The following is a 27,509-nucleotide window of genomic DNA, read 5'->3' on the forward strand; positions in this document are numbered from 1 at the left end:
CATTTTGCATACCCTACCTTTCCATGAGACATCCATGTTTTCATCACTGGAAAAGATAAACGGTTGAGTTTAATATAATTTAAAAGCTTCCAAACAGGTTAGTCAAACTATTTGATCAATTCAACAACAATTCTTTGGGGGAAAAATGTTGTCATTTTCTTACCTTTAACCTTAAAAAAACCTCTAAAACATGTAAACTCAGATTTAGCTTTCACCCTATTTGACATCATCTGAGGTTTTTGTGTTGTGCCTGCCATCGGTTGAGACAACATGCTCTTGAATATAGGGTGGGGTGTCATTTCAATCATATAAATATAATTCATAGAATGGACCTATCCCTTCAGGGCACTGCAATTTAGCTGGTACACCATTGACATTTAAATTTAATTGACATTTGAACTTTTAATTATTACCACAAAAATGACTGCCGGTTCACACCCCGGTGAATGTTAACTTCAGTGGTCATGTCTATTCTATTATCTCTCTCTCTCTCTCTCTCTCTCTCTCTCTCTCTCTCTCTCTCTCTCTCTCTCTCTCTCTCTCTCTCTCTCTCTCTCTCTCTCTCTCTCTCTATATATATATATATATATATATTATTTAAAAAATATATATATATGCCATTTTTTATGATTCTACAGATGACAGACAGAATACTTAGAGGTCAGCTACACTCACGGATCCCCTCCAAATCAAACCCACCCAAACCCCCCCATGCTCTAACAGAGTCCCACCCCAAAACCAGATTTAAATCAGGCATGATATACAATGAGTAATATAATCACATACTAAAAGAAATACAAAGATATTATAAAACAAAAAGTTAAAAAATATTAAAAATAATGATACCATTTCTAATTTCGGTTGGTTTATGGAGATGTCAAATTAGCTGAGTCCATGTCTTCTACAAAGTACAGGAAAGGTTGCCAGATATTATATAATGTAATTGAAGATCCCCTAATGGAGTAGCGTGTTTTCTCTAGCTTGAGATGTTGCATAACTTCCTTTATCCAGTGGTTAAAAGTAGGAGGAAACCGATCCTTCCACTTAAATAGTAGAAGACGTCTAGCTAGAAGAGTGGTAAATATCAGCATGTTGCCCATAGAACTGTTTAGAGGGGCCTCCTGTGGTGCCACTCTATAGAACTGTTTAAAGGGGCCTCCCATTGTGCCACTCTACAGAAATATTTAAAGGGACCTCCCATTGTGCCACTCCAAATAATGCAATAAAAGCAGAAGGTTCTATAGGCCTTTCCAGTATTAGAAAACATCTCAAATGTTGGGCATGTCCAAAACTTGTTTATTAAAGTACTGTAGCAGGAGCCTGCTTATATCAGTCACAAGTGGGATCTATTGACCAATCAAATCAAATCAAATGTATTTATATAGCCCTTCTTACATCAGCTGATATCTCAAAGTGCTGTACAGAAACCCAGCCTAAAACCCCAAACAGCAAGCAATGCAGGTGTAGAGGCACGGTGGCTAGGAAAAACTCCCTAGAAAGGCCAAAACCTAGGAAGAAACCTAGAGAGGAACCAGGCTATGAGGGGTGGCCAGTCGTCTTCTGGCTGTACCGGGTGGAGATTATAACAGAACATGGCCAAGATGTTCAAATGTTCATAAATGACCAGCATGGTCAAATAATAATAATCACAGAAGTTGTTGAGGGTGCAACAAGTCAGCACTTCAGGAGTAAATGTCAGTTGGCTTTTCATAGCCGATCATTAAGAGTATCTACCGCTCCTGCTGTCTCTAGAGAGTTGAAAACTGCAGTTCTGGGACAGGTAGCACGTCCGGTGAACAGGTCAGGGTTCCATAGCCGCAGGCAGGACAGTTAAAACTGGAGTAGCAGCACAGCCAGGTGGACTGGGGACAGCAAGGAGACTTCATACCCGGTAGTCCTGAGGCATGGTTCTAGGGCTCAGGTCCTCCAAGAGAGAGAAAGAAAGAGACAAAGAAAGAAAGAGACAATTAGGGAGAGCATACTTAAATTCACACAGGACACCGGATAAGACAGGAGAAGTACTCCAGACTGACCCTAGCTCCCCGACACATAAACGACTGCAGCATAAATACTTGAGGCTGAGACAGGAGGGGTCAGGAGACACTGTGGCCCCATCCGATGATACCCCAGGGCCAAACAGGCAGGATATAACCCCACCCACTTTGCCAAAGCCCCCACACTACTAGAGGGATATCTTCAACCACCAACTTACCATCCTGAGACAAGGCCGAGTATAGCCCACAAAGATCTCCGCCACGGCACAACCCAAGAGGGGGTGCCAACCCTTTCCGTTCACTTTCACACTCCCGGGCCAGACTACACTCAATCATTTGACCCACTGAAGAGATGAGTCTTCAGTAAACACTTCAAGGTTGAGACTGAGTCTGCATCTCTCACATGGATAGGCAGACCATTCCATAAAAATGGAGCTCTATAGGAGAAAGCCCTGCCTCCAGCTGTTTGCTTAGAAATTCTAGGGACAATTAGGAGGCCTGCGTCTTGTGACCGTAGCGTACGTATAGGTATGTACGGCAGTACCAAATCGGAAAGATAGGTAGGAGCAAGCCCATGTAATGATTTGTAGGTTAGCAGTAAAACCTTGAAATCAGACCTTGCCTTAACAGGAAGCCAGTGTGGGAAGGCTAGCACTGGAGTAATATGATAACATTTTTTGGCTTCTAGTCAGGATTCTAGCAGCCGTATTTAGCACTAACTCAATGTCATTTAGTGCTTTATCCGGGTAGCTGGAAAGTAGAGCATTGCAGTAATCTAACCTAGAAGTAACAAAAGCATGGATTCATTTTTCTGCATCATTTTTGGTCAGAAAGTTTCTGATTTTTGCAATGTTACGTAGATGGAAAAAAAGCTGTCCTTGAAACAGTCTTGATATGTTCGTCAAAAGAGAGATCAGGGTCCAGAGTAACGCCGAGGTCCTTCAAAGTTTTATTTGAGACGACTGTACAACCATCAAGATTAATTGTCAGATTCAACAGAAGATCTCTTTGTTTCTTGGAACCTAGAACAAGCATCTCTGTTTTGTCCGAGTTTAAAAGTAGAAAGTTTGCAGCCATCCACTTCCATATGTCTGAAACACAGGCTTCCAGCAAGGGCAATTTTGGGGCTCCACCATGTTTCATTGAAATGTACAGCTGTGTGTCATCCACATAACAGTGAAAGTTAAAATTATGTTTTCGAATGACATCCCCAAGAGGTAAAGTATATAGTGAAAACAATAGTGGTCCTAAAACGGAGCGTTGAGGAACACTGAAATTTACAGTTGATTTGTCAGAGGACAAACCATTCACAGAGACAAACTGATATCTTTCCGACAGATAAGATCGAAACAAGGCCAGAACTTGTCCGTGTAGACCAATTTGGGTTTCCATTCTCTCCAAAAGAATGTGGTGATCGATGGTATCAAAAGCAGCACTAAGGTCTAGGAGCACGAGGACAGATGCAGAGCCTCAGTCTGACGCCATTAAAAGGTAATTTACGACCTTCACAAGTGCCGTCTCAGTGCTATGATGGGGTCTAAAACCAGACTGAAGCATTTCGTATACATCGTTTGTCTTCAGCAAGGCAGTGAGTTGCTGCGCAACAGCTTTTTCAAAATTTTTAGAGAGGAATGGAAGTTTCCGATAGGCCGATAGTTGTGTATATTTTCTGGGTCAAGGTTTGGCTTTTTCAAGAGAGGCTTTATTACTGCCACTTTTAGTGAGTTTGGTACACACCCGGTGGATAGAGAGCCGTTTATTATGTACAACATAGGAGGGCCAAGCACAGGTAGCATCTCTTTCAGTAGTTTAGTTTGGAATAGGGTCCAGTATGCAGCTTGAAGGTTTAGAGGTCATTATTATTTTCATCATTGTGTCAAGAGATATAGTACTAAAACACTTGAGTGCCTCCCTTGATCCTAGGTCCTGGCAGAGTTGTGCAGACTCAGGACAACTGAGCTATGGAGGAATACGCAGATTGAAAGAGGAGTCCGTTTTGCTTTCTAATGATCATGATCTTTTCCTCAAAGAAGTTCATGAATTTAGTGCCTCCCAGGTGGCGCAGTGGTCTAGGGCACTGCATCACAGCGCTAGCTGTGCCACCAGAGACTCTGGGTTCGTGCCCAGACTCTGTTGCAGCTGGCCGTGACTGGGAGGTCCGTGGGGCGATGCACAATTGGTCTAGCGTCGTCCGGGTTAGGGAGGGTTTGGCCGGTAGGGATATCCTTGTCTCATCGCGCACCAGCGACTCCTGTGGGCGGGGCGGGCGCAGTGCACGCTAACCAAGGTCGCCAGGTGCACAGTGTTTCCTCTGACACATTGTTGCGGCTGGCTTCCGGGTTGATTGCGCGCTGTGTTAAGAACCAGTGCGGCTTGGTTGGGTTGTGTTTCGGAGGACGCATGACTTTCGACCTTTGTCTCTCCCGAGCCCCGTACGGAGTTGTAGCAATGAGACAAGATAACTAATAGTTTGATACCCATGAAATTGTGGAGAAAAAAGGGGTAAAACAATTTTTTTAAATTAAATTAATTTAATTAAAAGTGAAAGGCATCCTCTCTTGGGGAATGCTTCTTTTTTGCGACAGTATCAAATATAAATGTTGGATTGTTCTTATTTTCCTCAATTAAGTTGGAAAAATAGGATGATCAAGCAACAGTGAGGGCTCTTCGATACTGCACTGTCTTTCCAAGCTAGTCGGAAGACTTCCAGTTTGGTGTGGCGCCATTTCCGTTACAATTTTCTGGAAACTTGCTTCAGAGCTCGGGTATTTTCTGTGTACCAGGGAGCTAGTTTCTTATCAAATCAAATCAAATCAATTTTATTTATATAGCCCTTCGTACATCAGCTGATATCTCAAAGTGCTGTACAGAAACCCAGCCTAAAACCCCAAACAGCAAGCAATGCAGGTGTAGAAGCACGGTGGCTAGGAAAAACTCCCTAGAAAGGCCAAAACCTAGGAAGAAACCTAGAGAGGAACCAGGCTATGTGGGGTGGCCAGTCCTCTTCTGGCTGTGCCGGGTGGAGATTATAACAGAACATGGCCAAGATGTTCAAATGTTCATAAATGACCAGCATGGTCGAATAATAACAAGGCAGAACAGTTGAAACTGGAGCAGCAGCACGGCCTAGTGGACTGGGGACAGCAAGGAGTCATCATGTCAGGTAGTCCTGGGGCATGGTCCTAGGGCTCAGGTCCTCCGAGAGAGAGAAAGAAAGAGAGAATTAGAGAGAACATATGTGGGGTGGCCAGTCCTCTTCTGGCTGTGCCGGGTGGAGATTATAACAGAACATGGCCAAGATGTTCAAATGTTCATAAATGACCAGCATGGTCTAATAATAATAAGGCAGAACAGTTGAAACTGGAGCAGCAGCACGGCCAGGTGGACTGGGGACAGAAAGGAGTCATCATGTCAGGTAGTCCTGGGGCATGGTCCTAGGGCTCAGGTCCTCCGAGAGAGAGAAAGAGAGAAGGAGAGAATTAGAGAACACACATAGATTCACACAGGACACCGAATAGGACAGGAGAAGTACTCCAGATATAACAAACTGACCCTAACGTTACTATCTGTACTTACTGGTGGCACAGACGCTGTTTCATCCTTTCCTACACTGAAATTACCCTTGCCTAACGATTGCGTCTGAAGCTGGGCTTGCGGCACAGCTATCCTCGCCGTAAGGCGATCGTTCCCCTGTATATTATGAGTACAGCGACTGCAATTAGGAGGCATCATGTTAATGTTACTACTTAGCTTCGGCTGGTGGAGGTCCTGTAGAACCATGTCCAGATAAAGCATCCGGAGTGAAAAAGTTGAATGAAAAAAAGTTGAGTGAGGGAAAAACAAAAAATATAAACGGCAATTAAAAAGTAAAAACCGTAAAGTTGTCAAGTCTTTACAAGTCTACAAGTTGTGACCGGTTCCATTTCAATGCAGCCGATGTCCTAATTTTAATTGAATTACATCATGTCTTAGACATATAGATGAAGAATGTATTCTCTTAAGGATACTCTGCCAAGTTTCGTCTGAAAGTTGTTCCCCTAAATCCTCTTTCCATTGGTTCTTAAGAGAGTTCAGGGAATCCAGATTGTGCGTGTTTATACAAGGGTTCACTTTAAAAATATAATCTAGAATGGAGATAGGTGGGCATTATGCTCTCAATCTCACACAAATTATCAAGGAACCTACCAGGTAGAACCCCAAATCTGTAAACATGGGTGCCCTCATAGATATCATCCTGACCAACTTGCCCTCTAAGTATACCTCTGCTGTTTTCAACAAGGATCTCAGCGATCACTGCCTCATTGCCTGAGTCCGTTATGGGTCCCGTTATCACTGTCAAACGCTCCCTAAAACACTTCTGCGAGCAGGCCTTTCTAATCGACCTGGCCTGGGTATCCTGGAAGGATATTGACCTCCTCCCATCAGGCATCCTCCCTGGTTGTTCTTCAGAAGTGCCTTCCTCACCATCTTAAATAAGCATTCCCCTTTCAAAAACAATTGAACTATGAACAGATATAGCCCTTGGTTCACTCCAGACTTGACTGCTCTTGACCAGCACAAAAACAAGTGCACTGCACTAGCTTTGAATAGTCCCTGCGATATGCAACTTTTCAGGGAAGTCAGGAACCAAAATACACAGTCAGTTTGGAAAGCTTTTTCAAACAGCTTTTTCAAACAGAAATTTGCATCCTGCAGCACTAACTCCAAAAAGTTTTGGAACACTGTAGAGCACCTCCTCCCAGCTGCCCACTGCACTCTTGCTAGGAACCACTCACCACCAATAAATCCACGATAATCAAATCATTTCTATAACCAGCTGGCCACTCTTTCCACCTGGCTACCCCAACCCCGGCCAACAGCTCTGCACCCCCCCCCCCCCGCAGCTACTGGCCCAAGCACCCCCCCGCTTCTCCTTCACCCAAATCCAGACAGCTGATGTCCTGAAAGAGCTGTAGAATCTGGATCCCTACAAATCAGCTGGGCTGGACAATCTGGACCCTCTCTTCCTAAAACTATCCGCCGCCATTGTCGCAGCCCCAATTACTAGTCTGTTCAACATCTCTTTCGTATCGTCTGAGATTCCTAAAGATTGGAGAGATTCCTAAAGATTCCCCTCTTCAAAGGGGGAGACACTCTATGCCCAAACTGTTACAGACCTATATCCATCCTGCCCTGCCTTTCTAAAGTCTTTGAAAGCCAAGTGAACAAACAGATCATCGACCATCTCGAATCCCACCGTACCTTCTCTGCTATGCAATCCGGTTTCCGAGCTGGTCACAAGTGCACCTCAGCCATGCTCTAGGTCCTAACTACCATTGATAACTAGCATTGATAACAAACAGTACTGTGCAGCCGTCTTCATCGACCTGGCCAAGACTTTTGACTCTCTAAATCACCATATTCTTATCAGCAGACTCAACAACCTTGGTTTCTGTAATGACTGCCTCGCCTGGTTCACTAACTACTTCTCAGATAGAGTTCAGTGTGTCAAATCGGAGGGCCTGTTTTCCGGATCTCTGGCAGTCTCTATGAGGGTGCCACAGGGTTCAATTCTCAGGATGACTCTTTTCTCTGTATATATCAATGATGTTGCTCTTGCAGCAGGTGATTCTTTGATCCACCTCTACACATACGACACGATTCTGTATACATCTGGCCCTTCTTTGGACACTGTGTTAACAAACCTCCAAACAAGCTTCAATGCCATACAACACTCCTTCCATGGCCTCCAACCGCTCTTAAACGCTAGTAAAACTAAATGCATGCTCTTCAACTGATCGCTGCCCTCACGTGCCCGCCCGCCTAGCATCACTACTCTGGACGGTTCTGACTTAGAATATGTGGACAACTATAAATACCTAGGTGTCTGGCTAGACTGTAAACTCTCCTTCCAGACTCACATTAAGCATCTCAAATCCAAAGTTAAATCTAGAATCAACTTCCTATTTCGCAACAAAGCCTCCTTCAGTCATGCTCCCAAACATACCCTCGTAAAACTGACTATCCTGCCGAACCTTGACTTTGGGCGATGTCATTTACACAATAGCCTCCAACACTACTTGGATGCAGTCTATCACAGTGCCATCCGTTTTGTCACCAAAGTCCAATATACTACCCACCATTGCGACCTGTGTGCTCTCATTGGCTGGTCCTCGCTACATATTCGCCGCCAAACCCACTGGCTCCAGGTCATCTATAAGTCTTTGCTTGGTATAGCTCTGCCTTATCTCAGCTCACTGGTCACCATAGCAACACCCAGCACGCGCTCCAGCAGGTATATTTCACTGGCCATCCCCAAAGCCAACACCTTCTTTGGCTGCCTTTCCTTCCAGTTCTCTGCTGCCAATGACTGGAATGAATTGCAAAAATCCCTGAAGTTGGAGACATATATCTCCCTCACTAACTTCAAGCATCGGCTGTCAGAGCAGCTTACCGCTCGCTGCAACTGTACACAGCCCATCTGTAAATTGCCCATCCGCCCAACTACCTACCTCATCCCATATTTGTTTTTTAGTTTTTTTCTGCTGTTTTGCACACCAGTATTTATACTTGCACATCCTCTTCTGCACATCTATCACTCCAGTGTTAATTGCTAAATTGTAATTACTTCGACACTGTGGCCTATTTATTGCCTTACTTCATTTGCACACACTGTATACAGATTTTCTATTGTGTTATTGACTCGTTTATCCCATGTGTAACTCTGTGTTGTTGTTTTTGTCGCACTGCTTTGCTTTATCTTGGCCAGGTCGCAGTTGTAAATGAGAACTTGTTCTCAACTGGCCTACCTGGTTAAATAAAGGTGAAATAAAATAAAGAATAAATGATGGGACGTGACTAGAGTATGAAGATACAAAGAAATGGGATCTAGGCATATTTAACTTTTGTACTAACTGCTCAAAAGATGCAAAATCTGTATCAATGTACATGTTCGGTAAGGAGATCCCTTTTTCCAGACTAGCCATGAAACGGCGGTATAATAATGGAGAGAATGTATTGTTTGTTCATAATACTTCCAAATTGTTTGAGAGTATAAAATAGATAATCCAACTCCGCCCAATTGATAACAATATCTCTGGAGTGTCAGATGAAGAGGGAATAAAAAGCATATTATAAAGACTACTGATGTTGAAAAAAGAATGACCATTTTTAATGAAACCAGTTTGATCTGCCGAGATAATGGAGGGAAACTCTGACTCAAAATGGCAGGCAATCATCTTAGAAAGTATCTTTACATAACGATTCAGTAAATAAATTGGCCTATATGAACCACACTCAGCAGTGTTTTCTTCCTTTTTCAGAATAAGTGAAATTGTTGAGGGTAAAGAGTTTGAGGAGAATGATTACTCAAATTTGGAAAGCAAGAGAGGAGAGAGTTGATCTGAGATTCTTTTTTGAATTCGCTCTGAAATCCGTCAGGTCCAGGGGATTTACCACACTGCATAGATTTAATTGCCAACACAATCTCTTCTACGGAGAGCTGTTCTTCTAAATCAGCAGCTATCTCAGGTTCAACTGTAGGAATATCTAAGTTCTCAAAAAAGGTATTGAGTAAGGTAGCATTACCAGCGGATTCCAAAGTGTATAATTGTGAGTAAAAGTTATGAAAGCATGAATTGACCTCTAAATTGTCACGTTCTGACCATCGTTCTTGTGTGTTTTCCTTGTTTTAGTGTTGGTCAGGACGAGAGCTGGGTGGGCATTCTATGTTGTGTGTCTGGTTTGTCTATTTCTATGTTTGGCCTGATATGGTTCTCAGTCAGAGGCAGGTGTTAGTCATTGTCTCTGATTGGGAACCATATTTAGGTAGCCTGTTTTGTGTTTGGTTTTGTGGGTGATTGTTCCTGTCTTTGTGGCACCAGATAGGACTGTTTTGGTTTTTTCACGTTTCTTGTTTTGTAGATTGTTGTATTTTCATCTTTATTAAAGATGTACAAAACTAACCACGCTACATTTTGGTCCGCCTCTCTTTCACCAATAGAAAACCGTTACATAAACGATCAATACATGTGTTACCCAGCTCGTCAGTTATCTCAACTATGGTTTGATTTGCGGTTCTCTGACGCAGCTGGTGTGCTTGCATTTTCCCTGATTTCTCTCCATGTTTATCATTTTTGTATCGAGATTTACTAATTAGATTTTGAGCTTGTCGAGTTGAAAGAAAATCAAATTCTGAAGTGTCAAACATTGTTTTAGTAAAGAGTGTGAATATGCCATATCCAAATCCAAGATTTTATTTGTAAATTCCCCTAGGTGTGGAATGTTGCACTTCGTTAATCTTGCGATGTACGTAATAATTTGGCCCCTTAGATAAGCATTCATTGATTCCCATACTGCTGTAGGCGACAGTCCAGGGGTTAGATTAAGATCGAGAAATAGTTCAATTTGAGATGTTATAAAAGCAACAGAGGTTTCTTCTGATAGCAGTAGTGATTTAAGCCACCAGGGGCAATAATTAGGTTGTGTATAAGTAGTTCGCGATAAATGGCAGAAATCTATTGTCGAGGAAAAAGCACTCTATACGTGAGAAGGTCTTATGAATTGGTGAGAAAAAGATTACTTCCTAGCTGTGGGATTGTGGAAACACAACACATCAAATATGCCATATGTCTTAAGAAATAGCTGAATTGTAGATACTGTCTTTGATGAAGATGATACTTTAGGAGAGCTATGATCCAGATTGGGCTACAGTACACAATTCATATCACTACCTAGTATTAGGTGTTTTGTGTCCATATTTGGTAATCGAGAAAATACATTTGTGAAGAATGAACTGTTATCCCAATTTGGTGCATACATGTTAGCCAATATAACAGGTGTGATATACAGTCTTCCTACTGCTATAATGAAACGGCCTGCTGAGTCTGCCTCTGCACTTGACATTGCGAACGGTATGTTTTTATTAATTAAAATGGCTGCTCCTCTAGTTTTAAACGAGAGTGGTCGAAAGTGCAGAGATGTGTCTCCTGAAGAAAGGCAATATCTACTTTAAGGGGATTTAAGTGAGAAAGAAACCTTTTACATTTCACTGGGTGATTTAAAGATTTAACATTCCAGCTAGCAAAAATGACCGAGCCACCAGATGTCCCTCTCATGTTATTATGTTAGCCATGTAAAGTCAGGTGGGAAAAGGATAGATGCCAGATTACAATAACAACTAATCCATTACATTTTTTCCAAAAATAGCAAAGAAAAACCCAACATTTTAAGAAGAATTAAAAAACATAAACAAACAATACTCTGAAGTCTGGTATAGAAAAGTAAACCCACCTTGGTCACCTAATAGAACAAGGTAATCGCTAATCCACACGCAAAGATATACACACATGATGTGCTTGTAGTGGGGAATACTAAACCTATCGAGAAGAGAGCCCTGCTGAAATAATGAAGGATTTAGAAGAAGTTGCGCATAATAAATAAATAAGAATGACTTATTTACAACCCAAAACTAGGCTGTTTAAAAGAAAGTATAAAACATTTTATAAATGACATCTTACAGCAAATAGACATGAGCAGCTTCATGGTAATAAAATAAAATGTTAAAACAAAAGGACATTTGACTCACCAGAACTAAGGCACTAACGTTACCTAATAATAACAATATCAACTGATACCACTGGCAACGCTATACAGTATCTACAAAAGAGAGACTGAGTCTGCAGTGGTCGAAACATTCATCCATTACCCTAATCGCCAAATAGGTAAACATTCAGTAATATGCTTCTTCTGACCTTGGTAGAATATTCGTTTTCACAAAGGCCTTCGCCTTATGGGGTCTTTGAACTCTTTCTCTGTGCTGGTGTATGTTATACGGAGCCGTATGTTATATGTATGTTATAACCTACACCATACCTAACGTTGGTCCGTCCACAGAGCAGACTCTTGACATTGTTGAAGCGGCACGGTCACAAGCAACGCTGGGGGGCATAGTCTGAGAAGATAGAGATGGATGCTCCGTTGCATCAAAGTGGGCCTAATTCTCTGGCACCACGAAAAACATCAATACAATCCTGATAGTAGTGTAGTTTAGCCACAATGACGCAAGGTTTTCCGCCAGGCTTTCTTGCTTGAGAGCCCCGATGTGAGCAGTATACAAGGATGTATTTATCCAATTTGAGGGCTTCCTTCAATAACTTTGAGACCGATGAAGTAGAACATGAGCCCTGGTCCTCAGCTACCCCCATGATCCTGAAATTGGATCTTCGCATATAACCTTGTAGATGTATGAATTGTTCCTTAAGGCTAGCCACATCAGTTTCGAGCTTCTTATCGAGTTTGTAGCGTAGTCTTGTCGTCTGAGCATGTTGACAAGCCTTGTTCCATGTCGGAGACAGTTTTCTTAACTGTATCCAGTTCAGTGCCGAACCATTGCTGGATGCTTTGTGAGCTCATTCTTGACTGCTTGTAATATCGACTGAATAAAATGGAAGTCCTCACTGAGCGCCTCCTTGAGTTCCGACTTGAGTATAGATGGAGAAGCAAGAATCTCGGCCTTCAAATCCATTTGTTGAAGCACACAAGCTCCTCGTCTTGGGCCTAGTGTTTTCTCTTTCGTCAGTGACTCCGATGAAACGTAAACTTTTTCAGGTTATTCGGCATTTACACATTAAAACAAAAATAAAAGTTGAACAGAGTAAAGCAAGTCATTCAATGGCTGTGTTTCCTAGTTCTTTTTGGGTCAAAGTAAAAAAATATGTATTTAAAAAAATGCAATTTCAGCATTAGCTCGGGAAAAAATGACCTACTCCATGTCTTGATCACTAGCGTCCCCTATTATCTATAGTTCTAAGATTTCAATACAGATGTAGGATCTTAATTTGAGCCCGTTTGCTACAGAAGGAAAATGAACCTGCTGCAAAAGTAAATGTGAATTATTAAGTGGATTATAATTAATGGACATTTTAATTTGTGCAAATCAAGTCAAATTTCAAATTGGAAATGACAAACATTTCATTCATATCAAAATGGTTGCTGTCAAAAAGTGTTTGAATTCAAATGGATTTACCCTATATTATAGCATGGTGAAGAACGTCCTGACACAGTTCAAATCTGATTTGAGTGCCATGATGGTGTTTTTTAGAAGAACTGCTACTACCATGGAGAAGTGGAGGGCCACGCTAACTCTGACGTCACTCTCAGCACCTGTTCTGGACTCCGGTAAGTAACACTTCACTCTATAAGATCCCAGTAGCCTCAGTCAGACATACTGTGTAACTGGCCCTTAAAGCTCTGTCAACAATCAGGTATGAGTGTCCACTTACCCAAGAGTATAGAAGAGTCCACCAGAGGATATAAGCGATCCCTAGACAGAGAAAATGGACTTGGTCTGGGCCACCCAGTGATTATTTTTATAACATTTTTTATTTAACCTTTATTTAACTAAGCAAGTCAGTTAAGAACAAATTATTATTTACAATGATGGCCTACGTGTCTGTCCTCTCCTCTGGGCATGTGTCTGTGCCTAATAGCCACCTGGAAGTAATAAAGCTGCCTGCCTGACTGAGTGGTAACAGCAACAGAAAGCCTGCTGACGTACGCTCATCTCCTGTTTAATTACCCCAAAACTACAGATGCATTATGTGACGAGAAAGCGTTTAATATGCCATTATCCTTTTAACAACACAATAAAAGCTAATGACTAGGAACATTTAGCGGTAATACACCTGAACTAGAAGTATTGCTGTAGCTGAAGAGTCCACCCCAATGGAGTTTTACTGGTAATGCTTTCTTTTTAAAAATCTTGTACCTCATGACAAAATCCTTGAGGCAGACAGATGTTTGACGAGCAATATGTGGCTTGGCTTTGATGCCAAAACAAATTGTTTCAGAGTTTTGGTTGGCCTAAGAACACATTTCGGGCAGTTGAATCTACTGTAGGTCAGTGTGTCCATTTACATTGACTGAGTTATTGCGAGCCATTAGTTCAGTCCCTCAAAAAGCAAAAATCTAAATAATCCAGCCACAAGAAAGGAAATAAATATTTTCCCAGTTGAGTTGTTAGGCTGTGTATTAATCCAAAGGAAAGGTAGTACAGAGGGGAAAAAACAAATGTATCAGTAAGCCTTAGAAATAGCCTTTCAACTATAAACAGTTTCCTAGTTACAAACATTTCTGCCCACAAATGCAGTCAATGATCAAGATGGCTTCCCCCTTCCTGACACACTCAAACCAGGGTTACGTTCAGTACGACAGAACGGTGTGCAATATGAAACTCAACGGAAACTGAACGACCAGTTGAAAATGCTGTGATTATTGTGGCAGTTACCATAAATGTAATTAGCTTTCATGAGTTTTGAGATTTCAGATGGTCACATCCATATTGATTCGCCACACCCACTAAACAGGAGCAAATCTACCTCAAAGGCTATTGGTGCACACCGTTTTGAGGAAATGTGTCGTTTAATACGAACTGTCACACAACGTAGAAAATGTTGAAGCGAGCTGAACACACCCTAGGAATCAAATCAAATCAAATCAAATTTTATTTGTCACATACACATGGTTAGCAGATGTTAATGCGAGTGTAGCGAAATGCTTGTGCTTCTAGTTCCGACAATGCAGTGATAACCAACAAGTAATCTAACTAACAATTCCAAAACTACTGTCTTATACACAGTGTAAGGGGATAAGGAATATGTACATAAGGATATATGAATGAGTGATGGTACAGAGCAGCATACAGTAGATGGTATCGAGTACAGTATATACATATGAGATGAGTATGTAGACAAAGTAAACAAAGTGGCATAGTTAAAGTGGCTAGTGATACATGTATTACATAAGGATGCAGTCGATGATGTAGAGTACAGTATATACGTATGCATATGAGATGAATAATGTAGGGTAAGTAACATTATATAAGGTAGCATTGTTTAAAGTGGCTAGTGATATATTTACATCATTTCCCATCAATTCCCATTATTAAAGTGGCTGGAGTTGGGTCAGTGTCAATGACAGTGTGTTGGCAGCAGCCACTCAATGTTAGTGGTGGCTGTTTAACAGTCTGATGGCCTTGAGATAGAAGCTGTTTTTCAGTCTCTCGGTCCCAGCTTTGATGCACCTGTACTGACCTCGCCTTCTGGATGATAGCGGGGTGAACAGGCAGTGGTTCGGGTGGTTGATGTCCTTGATGATCTTTATGGCCTTCCTGTAACATCGGGTGGTGTAGGTGTCCTGGAGGGCAGGTAGTTTGCCCCCGGTGATGCGTTGTGCAGATCTCACTACCCTCTGGAGAGCCTTACGGTTGAGGGCGGAGCAGTTGCCGTACCAGGCGGTGATACAGCCCGCCAGGATGCTCTCGCTTGTGCATCTGTAGAAGTTTGTGAGTGCTTTTGGTGACAAGCCAAATTTCTTCAGCCTCCTGAGGTTGAAGAGGCGCTGCTGCGCCTTCTCCACGACGCTGTCAGTGTGAGTGGACCAATTCAGTTTGTCTGTGATGTGTATGCCGAGGAACTTAAAACTTGCTACCCTCTCCACTACTGTTCCATCGATGTGGATAGGGGGGTGTTCCCTCTGCTGTTTCCTGAAGTCCACAATCATCTCCTTAGTTTTGTTGACGTTGAGTGTGAGGTTATTTTCCTGACACCACACTCCGAGGGCCCTCACCTCCTCCCTGTAGGCCGTCTCGTCGTTGTTGGTAATCAAGCCTACCACTGTTGTGTCGTCCGCAAACTTGATGATTGAGTTGGAGGCGTGCGTGGCCACGCAGTCGTGGGTGAACAGGGAGTACAGGAGAGGGCTCAGAACGCACCCTTGTGGGGCCCCCGTGTTGAGTATCAGCGGGGAGGAGATGTTGTTGCCTACCCTCACCACCTGGGTGCGGCCCGTCAGGAAGTCCAGTACCCAGGTGCACAGGGCGGGGTCGAGACCCAGGGTCTCGAGCTTGATGGTGAGCTTGGAGGGTACTATGGTGTTGAATGCCGAGCTGTAGTCGATGAACAGCATTCTCACATAGGTATTCCTCTTGTCCAGGTGGGTTAGGGCAGTGTGCAGTGTGGTTGAGATTGCATCGTCTGTGGACCTATTTGGGCGGTAAGCAAATTGGAGTGGGTCTAGGGTGTCAGGTAGGGTGGAGGTGATATGGTCCTTGACTAGTCTCTCAAAGCACTTCATGATGACGGAAGTGAGTGCTACGGGGCAGTAGTCGTTTAGCTCAGTTACCTTAGCTTTCTTGGGAACAGGAACAATGGTGGCCCTCTTGAAGCATGTGGGAACAGCAGACTGGTATAGGGATTGATTGAATATGTCCGTAAACACACCGGCCAGCTGGTCTGCGCATGCTCTGAGGGCGCGGCTGGGGATGCCGTCTGGGCCTGCAGCCTTGCGAGGGTTAACACGTTTAAATGTCTTACTCACCTCGGCTGCAGTGAAGGAGAGACCGCATGTTTTCGTTGCAGGCCGTGTCAGTGGCACTGTATTGTCCTCAAAGCGGGCAAAAAAGTTATTTAGTCTGCCTGGGAGCAAGACATCCTGGTCCGTGACTGGGCTGGGTTTCTTCTTGTAGTCCGTGATTGACGGTAGACCCTGCCACATGCCTCTTGTGTCTGAGCCATTGAATTGAGATTCCACTTTGTCTCTGTACTGACGCTTAGCTTGTTTAATAGCCTTGCGGAGGAATAGCTGCATTGTTTATATTCGGACATGTTACCAGACACCTTGCCCTGATTAAAAGCAGTGGTTCGCGCCTTCAGTTTCACGCGAATGCTGCCATCAATCCACGGTTTCTGGTTTGGGAATGTTTTTATCGTTGCTATGGGAACGACATCTTCGACGCTCGTTCTAATGAACTCGCACACCGAATCAGCGTATTCGTCAATATTTTCATCTGACGCAATACGAAACATGTCCCAGTCCACGTGATGGAAGCAGTCTTGGAGTGTGGAGTCAGCTTGGTCTGACCAGCGTTGGACAGACCTCAGCGTGGGAGCCTCTTGTTTTAGTTTCTGCCTGTAGGCAGGGATCAGCAAAATGGAGTCGTGGTCAGCTTTTCCGAAAGGGGGGCGGGGCAGGGCCTTATATGCGTCGCGGAAGTTAGAGTAACAATGATCCAAGGTTTTACCACCCCTGGTTGCGCAATCGATATGCTGATAAAATTTAGGGAGTCTTGTTTTCAGATTAGCTTTGTTAAAATCCCCAGCTACAATGAATGCAGCCACCGGATAAATGGTTTCCAGTTTGCAAAGAGTTAAATAAAGTTTGTTCAGAGCCATCGATGTGTCTGCTTGGGGGGGGATATATACGGCTGTGATTATAATCGAAGAGAATTCTCTTGGAAGATAATGCGGTCTACATTTGATTGTGAGGAATTCTAAATCAGGTGAACAGAAGGATTTGAGTTCCTGTATGTTTCCTTCACCACACCATGTCTCTTTAGTCATGAGGCATATGCCCCCGCCACTCTTCTTACCAGAAAGATGTTTGTTTCTGTCGGCGCGATGCGTGGAGAAACCCGTTGGCTGCACTATGTGTGTGGCTAGTGAGTGACTGGGGCAGAGCCCACAGCCTTTACACATCTCAAGGAACCAAGGAACATTGTGGGTTCTACCATATTCAATCAAAACCGGTAAGATGTTTTTTTCTGTGTAAAACAATGTTAATGTGGTAATTGTGTAAAAGGTCCAGAAAATTGACCCACCCGCACTGCTCACAGCCAGAAAAGTAAACATGTGGAATTAAGAAATGATTTGGGTTTTAAAACACATCATCTGCAATGTATTTGCCCTCCTGAAACTAGGCCTGATATGTCATTCATGCCAGACTTTTGGGTTTTATTTGCTAACACCAGATTAAAGAACCACATCCTTATCATAGAGAAATACCTTAATCATTGACTTGTTTTCCACAAAATCAGGTCACATACTGCCCTGTCCACACGGCCAATGCATTATGCCAGATCTGTTGAACAGCATTACTGTACCTTGTCTTTCCTTCTCTTCCAGGGGTTTCATCTCACTTCAAAATAAGACCTTCATCCTTGAACCATCGTTGTACCAGGACAATGATAAACACATCATCTACCGAGGGGAAAACCTCAACCTGTCCCCTGGAACCTGTGGTCATGGCTTCAACATGTCCTCTGTTACCCCTGACAACCATCTGAGAAGCCCTTTCAGAACATTCAGTACCAGGGTAAGGCTCGTCATCAACTTCAGCAGCATCTGAGTTTTTCATCCGACCCTTCAGATAACCTCCATCAAATACCACTTTAGTAATATTGTAGGATTCCATTAACAACACTGTTCGTGATGAAGCTCCCCGGAAGAATCATTAGACGTAGAAGTGTTGAAAAGGCAGGGCTTGATAATGGATTGATGTTTTAGTTGGTCTGGAGCGTGGGCTAAAGGACGTGTGACGTTGTCGTCCAGATAGCTTTCTGATACCAGCTGTACACAGGGTTCTGGGTTTGATAACAGAGTGAAGAGGAGGCCGTCTTTCATGAACGGGGGAATCAACTTATCTGCCGACTTACAAGATTCATAGGAACACTTCTTAATTTCTCTGATGTAATACATGCCACCATTTGAAACAGGCTGATATTATTTTTGTTTTGTAATGTGAAGCCTTAGGGAGATGTTAAATGTTAATTTGTAAAATAATGCTTGCCTTTTATTTTACCATACTTTTGTTGGTAAAACATAGCTTTTTGTGGCACTAGGATCGATTAAATACAATGACAGCAATTTTACTCTGTGGCTGTGACTGGACTGATCAGGAACCAGGGCTTAAACTGGATTGGTTTTGTACCTGGATTGGAGCTCAGACCAGCACATGAACCATGGTAGAGATCCAACCTTGGCCTTACTCTCTCCCTCTCACCCTGGCTCCAGAGTCCTATATCAGGGCCAGGGCAGGAGCGTGGGCTCTGCTCCCCACACCAGTCTCCATGTAGCAGGTAAACAGGTCCATCTGCCACTACCACAGTACCTGCATCCACCCTTAATCCTGGGCCTCCCTTTTCCCTCAGAAACAAGAACCAAGACACTCACTGACACAGTGAATCAGCAGCTTTCAATGCTAATGCTTTAAAATCTCTCTATGAAAAACACAGGAGTACTAAAATAGGTGAACAAGATATTTCATAGAAAAGCGTCTGCTGTCTGTGTGACTCAGCAGATGAATAATAGGCTTTTTTTGTGAAGCTTTCACCACTGGTGTGTAGGCGGTTAATGCGAAGTTGAAATCAAAGGTGGTGCCGTGACAGAAGCCTTTTGAAAGATTAATAAGCAATGTTTTTGAAGTAGCTTTAACATAAAGAACCCACTGTGGACTCACAGGAAGTTGTGCGTAAGTGTGCGTTGTTTACAGTGCTCAAAAAAGACCATGGAGGATCTTGAGAAAGGTGGTTAAATTTAGAATCCCATGTCCCCCCCTCTCTCTCCCTCTCTCCCGCTTTCTGCATCACAGAACAAGAGGCACGCTCAGAAAACTACCAAATATGTAGAGCTGGTCATCGTTGCAGACAACAGAGAGGTAATGTATCTATAATGTATTTATAATGCATGTATAAAAGTCCTGTCATCAGCCCTCATCATTACCATGCCTATGTGGTTTGCCCATTCACAATGGCTAGAGATGGGCATGAGGATGTAAGCCACACAGACTTTGCTGCAGAAAATAGGCAAGACTAAGAACGCAAGAACAAATCCACCTTGGTAACGGCAGAATTAGGTCAGTGTGCTGCTGCAATCAGTGTGGTCATCGGTGGCAGCCGTATTCCACAGGAAGTGCTGAATGATTCCCCAGTGGACTAGACAGGAAACAGGAAACGGTGTGGATGCAGAAGAAGGAGAGAAAGGCTCGCACTGGGATTTCCCTTGGCTGCCCCTAGCTGATGCTGTTGACCAGCTCTATAAGGGGCAGGTTGGATGGTTCGGTTAAGTCGGCTCACACTTAGGACAGTCAAGCAGGTGGATGCACAGTGGGATGAAAAAGGAGAGTCTGTCTCAACATTGATTGCATCCGACGCCTCTTACATGCTATTTCTGCCAGTGCACATGCTCCCCGTTGACTTGCCAATTGTTTCTTTCCCACTGTGAGATCAGCCCAGATCCAGATTGATCGCAGCTTGACAACCTGTCCGACGTGTTATGCCTTCTCACTCAGACAGGTTGAAGATACAGGGTATCTGGAACTTATGGGCCCTTACTGCATAGAAGTACCATTATACTGTACTAGCTTGTGTAAAGGAGAAAATATACATGATGAGGAAAACTGAGAACAAATATTTTCCAAAAATATTTTGTTGAAAAAATATAAATGAACTTACTTGTGCCAAAAATAGCAAAATAGCCTTGACTTGGGGCCTAAGGCCAGACACCTCAAACACAGGGTAAAATGCCCATTAACTACTCACATTACTCACATATCTGAGTATTTGGCAGAGTTTAGCAACAGCATGTTACCTCGACAAGCAGAAGATCTGCTTGCCATGTACAATTGAATGGTAATACACTTGAATGGCAATACTATTGCACAGTTGACATTACAATGGCTAACACTTAACTCTAAGCATTTACGATAAACTTTCAAAACACTCCTTAAATGGGAGATTCCCCTTAAACGATGTCCTTTGAGGATCCCAGTCAACAAAGCAGGGGGTGAGTAGAACAGGTTGGCAGTAAATTATATGATAACCAGACTCTGGAGCGTTTGTGTTCTTATGAAGCTAACATAAAGAATACTATAATAATGATTATATGATATAAAAATACCAATGATCATAGCAATAGTCATGTTGGAAAAGTCGGTGTACCAAAACAATCAGTCCGTTTGTGTGGAAAGAAATGGAGGTGAATGTCCCAACGTGGCGATGTCTCACGGTCACACTTGTTCAAATGATATTGAACCCAGTTTTCAGTGCTGTATATTATGGGCATTATCTTATGCACTCATCCGCTATTCTTGTCCTTCTTTGCTTCCTAACGTCTAATAATGTTAACCTGGTGGTTGTGTGTTCAGTTTCAGAAACAGGGGAAGGACGTTGAGAGGGTGAAGCAGAGACTGGCAGAGATAGCCAATTACGTGGACAAGGTAAAACCTCCACCTCCCAATGCACAGCAGAGATCCATCTTATGTTTAAAATAGAAATACCTCTGGCAGTAAAGATTAATGCCACATCAGGCTAATATATTACTGTCAGTCTCTCACAACTGATTTTAGTCTATCTAAAATTGTATTTTACAGCTATCGATAGATCGCTAGTATAAGGGTCCCAAGCAAGTCATCCATACTACATGTTTATGTAAATCTGTCCAAAAATACATTGTCGGACAGATTTACATATGCATCCTTCTACTCACTGGCCCTCTCCTCCTCCTCCTCAGTTCTATAGGGTCCTGAACATCCGTGTGGCCCTAGTGGGCCTGGAGGTATGGAGCGACGCTGACAAGTGTCCTGTCACTCAGGACCCCTTCAACACCCTGCATGAGTTCCTAGACTGGAGGAAAGTCAAACTACTGCCTACAAAGTCACACGACAACGCTCAGCTCATCAGGTGGAGGTCCTACAGTACACATGAAGCACACACTCAGACAAAGAGACACACGCAAGTTCTACCTCCCATACAGTTCAATTCCCTTGTTTGTGATTTGGGATATGAATAGGCTATGATTGGATTATTCGTATGTATTTAATCCCTGAAGTCACCATCTATACCTCTCCTCGATCCCCTTCCCCCCAGTGGGGTGTACTTCCAGGGTACCACCATTGGCATGGCCCCCATCATGAGCATGTGTACAGTGGAGCAGTCTGGAGGCATCGTCATGGTGAGTATAAGGTGAACCTTGGTGTTCCTCCTCTATTCCGTCTGATGCTATCAACCGCATTGATATTGTTCAGAGCTCAGCTTATCGCTATCCAGAGGCACCGTGTAAAGAAAATGTGTTCACCGTTCATTGTTTGGTGGAGGGTCGGAGGAAATGATGTAAACACCAGGATATTCACACCCAAGTACACACAGATGCAATCGCGCGCGCGCACACACACACACACACACACACACACACACACACACACACACACACACACACACACACACACACACACACACACACACACACACACACACACACACACACACACACACACACACACACACACACACACCATCCAAGGTCATTTGAAATAATTGAACCAACCAGTTCAGTTGTAAATGTAGGCCGATGTGGGTTTGAGGTAAGTCACAGAGCTTAAACAAGACGCATTCAAATGTTTATGAGGGGTGATACATTATTTGTGCCAGGACATACTATAGGTCAAAATAGAATGCCCTTTACTCACTACCACGCACAACCCACACAGTTAAGTTCAGTGAGCTGTGTTTCCATCCCCACTGTATCACCTGATACCATTTTCCCCACGAGGGCCAGCCCTCTAGCAATTCAAGTTCTAGCCAATAAAGCTTCAGCCCCTCTCCATTTGAGTGACAGCTAGCCAGATGTACACACAGCAGTGAGAGAGAGAGAGAGAGAGAGAGAGAGAGAGAGAGAGAGAGAGAGAGAGAGAGAGAGAGAGAGAGAGAGAGAGAGAGAGAGAGAGAGAGAGAGAGAGAGAGAGAGAGAGAGAGAGAGAGAGAGAGAGAGAGAGAGAGAGAGAGAGAGAGAGAGAGAGAGAGAGAGAGAGAGAGAGAGCAATAACGTGATGCATATATCTGCACATTAATGATGTAGTACGCAACTTTTGTCTCGCGAGCTCTACTTTCAGAACTACTGGCCAAAAAGTATACAAAACTACCAGAAAATCTCTTTAATAGATATGTTTTTCTTCTGGCCAGGGTTGGCTGGATATTTCCAGATGTTTGTTCTTCCGATTACTCACACATGGTGAAGGCTTGGAGCAGGATTACAGAACCATGTATGGAGTTATAGGGCCAAACCTCTTCATATTCCACCATATGTTATAATTAACTCCAACCCTTTATTTACTCCACATGTAGGTTGAATTTCACAGTTTGTACTTCACTGGGTTTTTAAACAAATGTTTGGTCGTTAAATGTAAACAAAATACAATCATCTTGTTTTGGGAGATAAAATATCCCCCTGCATGTCTGGAAACGATATCAGAAAGACCGTAAAACCCTTTCATGACCAAACTAACCCTATCGGGTTGTCCCCATCGCAGCTAGCCTAGAAGGGCTGACTCTGACTTCGACCACGTCAATTCACTCTCATTGATTCTACAATTACAGCGCTTGTGACGGGGGCACTCAACCGTGATGCGTGCAGTATGTTCCGCACCATTCAGTGACATCCATGAGACCTCTCATAAACATGACAGTGCTGTGAGAGACATAGCGTTCTCCCTGTAAAACCCCAGGAAACTGGTCCCGCCATGCGGCTCCGTAATCAGGGCCCTCCTTTTTAAAGGGAAAAGGAATGCGTTTCTCATGGACAATAATCAAGGCCTCTGTACACAACACCTGAAATCAGACTAGTTGTGGGGCTGTCTAGAGACATAGGGACCTATGGCTGATTCATATGCCTACTTTTTGTGCGTTGGATGACAGCGTCCACATATATTTAGGGGAAACATTATATGACTGAGAAGTCTTTCTGTCTCCAGTTTCCCCTATTAAATTCAGAGCTTGGTGTGTGTGTGTGTGTGTGTGTGTGTGTGTGTGTGTGTGTGTATGTTTCAGTGTGTCTATACATCATTTATGGCTTAGTGGCTGTGGTTCACCTAGTGTGGCTTAATAAAGACACACACGCACATAGTGGGTAAAGTTCCATGGGGAGGGACCTTCATAATTTATACCGCCATTGTGTGTGCTTCTGTACACTCTCTGCACTTAACTGTGCAGCAAGCTTCAGCAGCTGGTCTTACCTTCACTTCTTGTGTTCCCTCACTTTCTTCTCTTTGTGTCTCAGTGTCTTTGCCACTATTTATTTCAGTCTCATTCCATTCTCACTCATCTCTGCATTTCTCTGTCTGATACGTTTGTCCAATATTTCCTGGGTTTCCTCACTCTGCCCTTCTCCCTATCTCTCTACACCCCCTCCCCTCCCTCTGGCCTTCTCCCTATCTCTCTACACCCCCTCCCCTCACTCTGCCCTTCTCCCTATCTCTCTACACCCCCTCCCCTCACTCTGCCCTTCTCCCTATTTCTCTACACCCCCTCCCCTCACTCTGCCCTTCTCCCTATTTCTCTACACCCCTCCCCTCACTCTGCCCTTCTCCCTATCTCTCTATACCCCCTCCCTCTGCCCTTCTCCCTATCTCTCTACACCCCCTCCCCTCCCTCTGTCCTTCTCCCTATCTCACTACACCCCCTCCCCTCCCTCTGCCCTGTCTCCTTCTGAAGGACAGTGGTCTAGCTTATCGGTGCACTAAAATGTCATAATGCAGCAGGTTTATATTGCTCCCCAGCATCTGTCCCCACCGGCAGGAGTGTGTGATTGGGGTTGGTTGGGGCTGGTGAGGGAACAGCAGACAGCCTCCGATGAGCTCCCATCCTCCATGTGCAGAATGTCTAATGACATGTGGATCAGTGGCACCTCATGGAACCACTGTGAGCCTGTAGAGTCAAGCGAACTAAGATAGATATGTAGATGTGTAGTGAACTGTATTACTGTACCTTGTAGCTGTTTATATCCACCGAGCTCAATGAACTAAATATTGTGCTTCTACTTAGCTATTCCTGCTAAACATGACACAAAGCAGTCATTATACAATAGTTACTAATGGTTTTCAGAAAGATTCACAGAACAAAGTACAGAAATGTGTTTTCTCAGTTGTGTTTTTTCTCCATTTCATTTTTTTCGACAGAATATGAATGTGTTTTTTTTTCTGTAGGATCATTCGGATAATCCCCTGGGCGCGGCTGTGACTTTAGCACATGAGCTGGGGCACAACTTTGGCATGAACCACGACACTCCAGAGCGGGGGTGTGGCTGCAGGATGACAGTGGACCGCGGGGGCTGTATCATGACCCCCTCCACTGGGTGAGTGATGCCAATGGTCCAGTCCATTCATATTCATGGATTATAAAAAGTGTGTATAAAAATGTGCTATAAAAACTGGATGGTAGGTCAGCTATACCAATTCCAGTCAATTTCAGAAAATGGAGGTTTCAGTTTGTCTGTACTGGCTCGAATTGAAATGGTTACATCAACCTTGTAATTTTCATTTTCCGTCTAAACTCTGATAGTCCCTTTTGTCTCATCAATGTGTAGCGGTTTAACTTAGCCTTTAACTCCCAAATCAGCCGTATACTTCACCAGCATGCAAATGAAGTCCCATTCATTCCCCAACTTTTCAGAATAGATGAGCTACTTTTTTGAACCTTGTGTTAACAGACCATATAGACAAGATGAATCACCTGCCGGCGTATACAGGGTTATCTCATGTAAACACTAGCTCCCTGTGTGTGTCATTGTTAATGTGTGGATGGTCATGCATCTTGCTGAGGGCTGGGACCAACCTCCCAGCCTGAAGACAGAGAGGCTGCTCACAGATTCTCTCCCCGTTCCCAGCCTGGGATCTCGTGATAATGCAGCTGCCGCGAGTGATGGACCATGTGACTGTTCCTTAGTAAACAGTAGTCAGATAAGGTGTACCCTGCGCGTATTAGGAGATTTCACCCTTGATCTGATGGCAATTTGTTTTATCTGATGAGTGGACTTGCAGACGGATGGATGTGTTTGGGATGTATTTTACAGCCTTGTGAGAGAGGGAAAGAGGAGGGAAAAGGGGAAACTAGATGTCAGGTAGATAGACAGACGGGTGCCCAAGCAGTGGAGTCTGTTATTGCCATCAGAATTGGAAATGTAGAAATTCAGCTGCTTCCTGAGCAGTACATCCGAGGGGGGCTTAGGTAAAGGACGCGTCGCTGCCTCCTGTTCGGAACTGTGCCGCTGAGGATCATGGGTAGGATCTGAGGGTTGTGGGCGGCAGTCGGACGCAGCTGATTCACACTCCTGTCGACGACGGCCCCTCTTGTCTCTGGGCTTGCTGTGTATTCACTGGACCAGGCTCTCACCGTTGTCATTGGAGCCAGGCCATGAAAAACAGTAACACAATTCTCAATGATGTGCTCATAAAACAACATAGCGACCCACTGGGAGGAAACCGCACAAGGCTTGTGAGGGCATCCTTCGAAAATGCCAGCAGGTCTTTGAATAAGCGAAAGACATTATCCGCCCTTCGAGTGTCAGCCAGAGAAAATAATACGACCTTTTACCTAAAAAATAGGCCAGCCGAAAACTGTGTGCACCAGTTGGCATTGAGCTCATTCAGTTATCCTCATGCAACATGAATTGAAAAAAATTGGGTAACACTTTATTTGGATAATCCATCTGTAGATGCTCTACAGACTATCAGTAACATTTCAACTAACCCTAACCCTTATCCTAACCCTAAACATACATCTTCCCTAGCCCTAACCCAAACCCTTATCCTAACCCTAAACATACCTCTTCCCTAGCCCTAACCCAAACCCTTATCCTAACCCTAAACGTACCTCTTCCCTAGCCTTAACCCAAACCCTTATCCTAACCCTAAACGTACCTCTTCCCTAGCCCTAACCCAAACCCTTATCCTAACCCTAAACGTACCTCTTCCCTAGCCCTAACCCAAACCCTTATCCTAACCCTAAACGTACCTCTTCCCTAGCCCTAACCCAAACCCTTATCCTAACCCTAAACGTACCTCTTCCCTAGCCCTAACCCGAACCCTTATCCTAACCCTAAACGTACCTGTTCCCTAGCCCTAACCCAAACCCTTATCCTAACCCTAAACGTACCTCTTCCCTAGCCTTAACCCAAACCCTTATCCTAACCCTAAACGTACCTCTTCCCTAGCCCTAACCCAAACCCTTATCCTAACCCTAAACGTACCTCTTCCCTAGCCCTAACCCAAACCCTTATCCTAACCCTAAACGTACCTCTTCCCTAGCCCTAACCCAAACCCTTATCCTAACCCTAAACGTACCTCTTCCCTAGCCCTAACCCAAACCCTTATCCTAACCCTAAACGTACCTCTTCCCTAGCCCTAACCCAAACCCTTATCCTAACCCTAAACATACCTCTTCCCTAGCCCTAACCCAAACCCTTATCCTAACCCTAAACGTACCTCTTCCCTAGCCCTAACCCAAACCCTTATCCTAACCCTAAACGTACCTCTTCCCAAGCCCTAACCCAAACCCTTATCTTAACCCTAAACGTACCTCTTCCCTAGCCCTAACCCTAACCCTTATCCTAACCCTAAACGTACCTCTTCCCTAGCCCTAACCCAAACCCTTATCCTAACCCTAAACGTACCTCTTCCCTAGCCCTAACCCAAACCCTTATTCTAACCCTAAACGTACCTCTTCCCTAGCCCTAACCCAAACCCTTATTCTAACCCTAAACGTACCTCTTCCCTAGCCCTAACCCAAACCCTTATCCTAACCCTAAACGTACCTCTTCCCTAGCCCTAACCCAAACCCTTATTCTAACCCTAAACGTACCTCTTCCCTAGCCCTAACCCAAACCCTTATCCTAACCCTAAACGTACCTCTTCCCTATCCCTAACCCAAACTCT

General features: G+C 43.8%; 1 protein-coding gene across 2 annotated transcripts in view; it reads left to right on the plus strand.

Moving 5' to 3' along the window:
* LOC118369744 (disintegrin and metalloproteinase domain-containing protein 12-like) overlaps positions 1–27,509 on the plus strand; it is a 179,301-nt gene that overhangs the window by 93,842 nt on the left and 57,950 nt on the right. For both annotated transcript variants that reach the window (XM_052498615.1, XM_035754404.2), the window contains exons 5-11: positions 13,075–13,151; positions 17,933–18,122; positions 19,398–19,463; positions 20,952–21,023; positions 21,317–21,486; positions 21,673–21,757; positions 24,783–24,931. In XM_052498615.1, the coding sequence (XP_052354575.1) occupies positions 13,075–13,151; positions 17,933–18,122; positions 19,398–19,463; positions 20,952–21,023; positions 21,317–21,486; positions 21,673–21,757; positions 24,783–24,931 (809 nt within the window). The remainder of the gene's footprint in view (positions 1–13,074; positions 13,152–17,932; positions 18,123–19,397; positions 19,464–20,951; positions 21,024–21,316; positions 21,487–21,672; positions 21,758–24,782; positions 24,932–27,509) is intronic.

The sequence above is a fragment of the Oncorhynchus keta genome, chromosome 36, assembly GCF_023373465.1.
Source record: "Oncorhynchus keta strain PuntledgeMale-10-30-2019 chromosome 36, Oket_V2, whole genome shotgun sequence".
Lineage (NCBI taxonomy): Eukaryota > Metazoa > Chordata > Actinopteri > Salmoniformes > Salmonidae > Oncorhynchus > Oncorhynchus keta.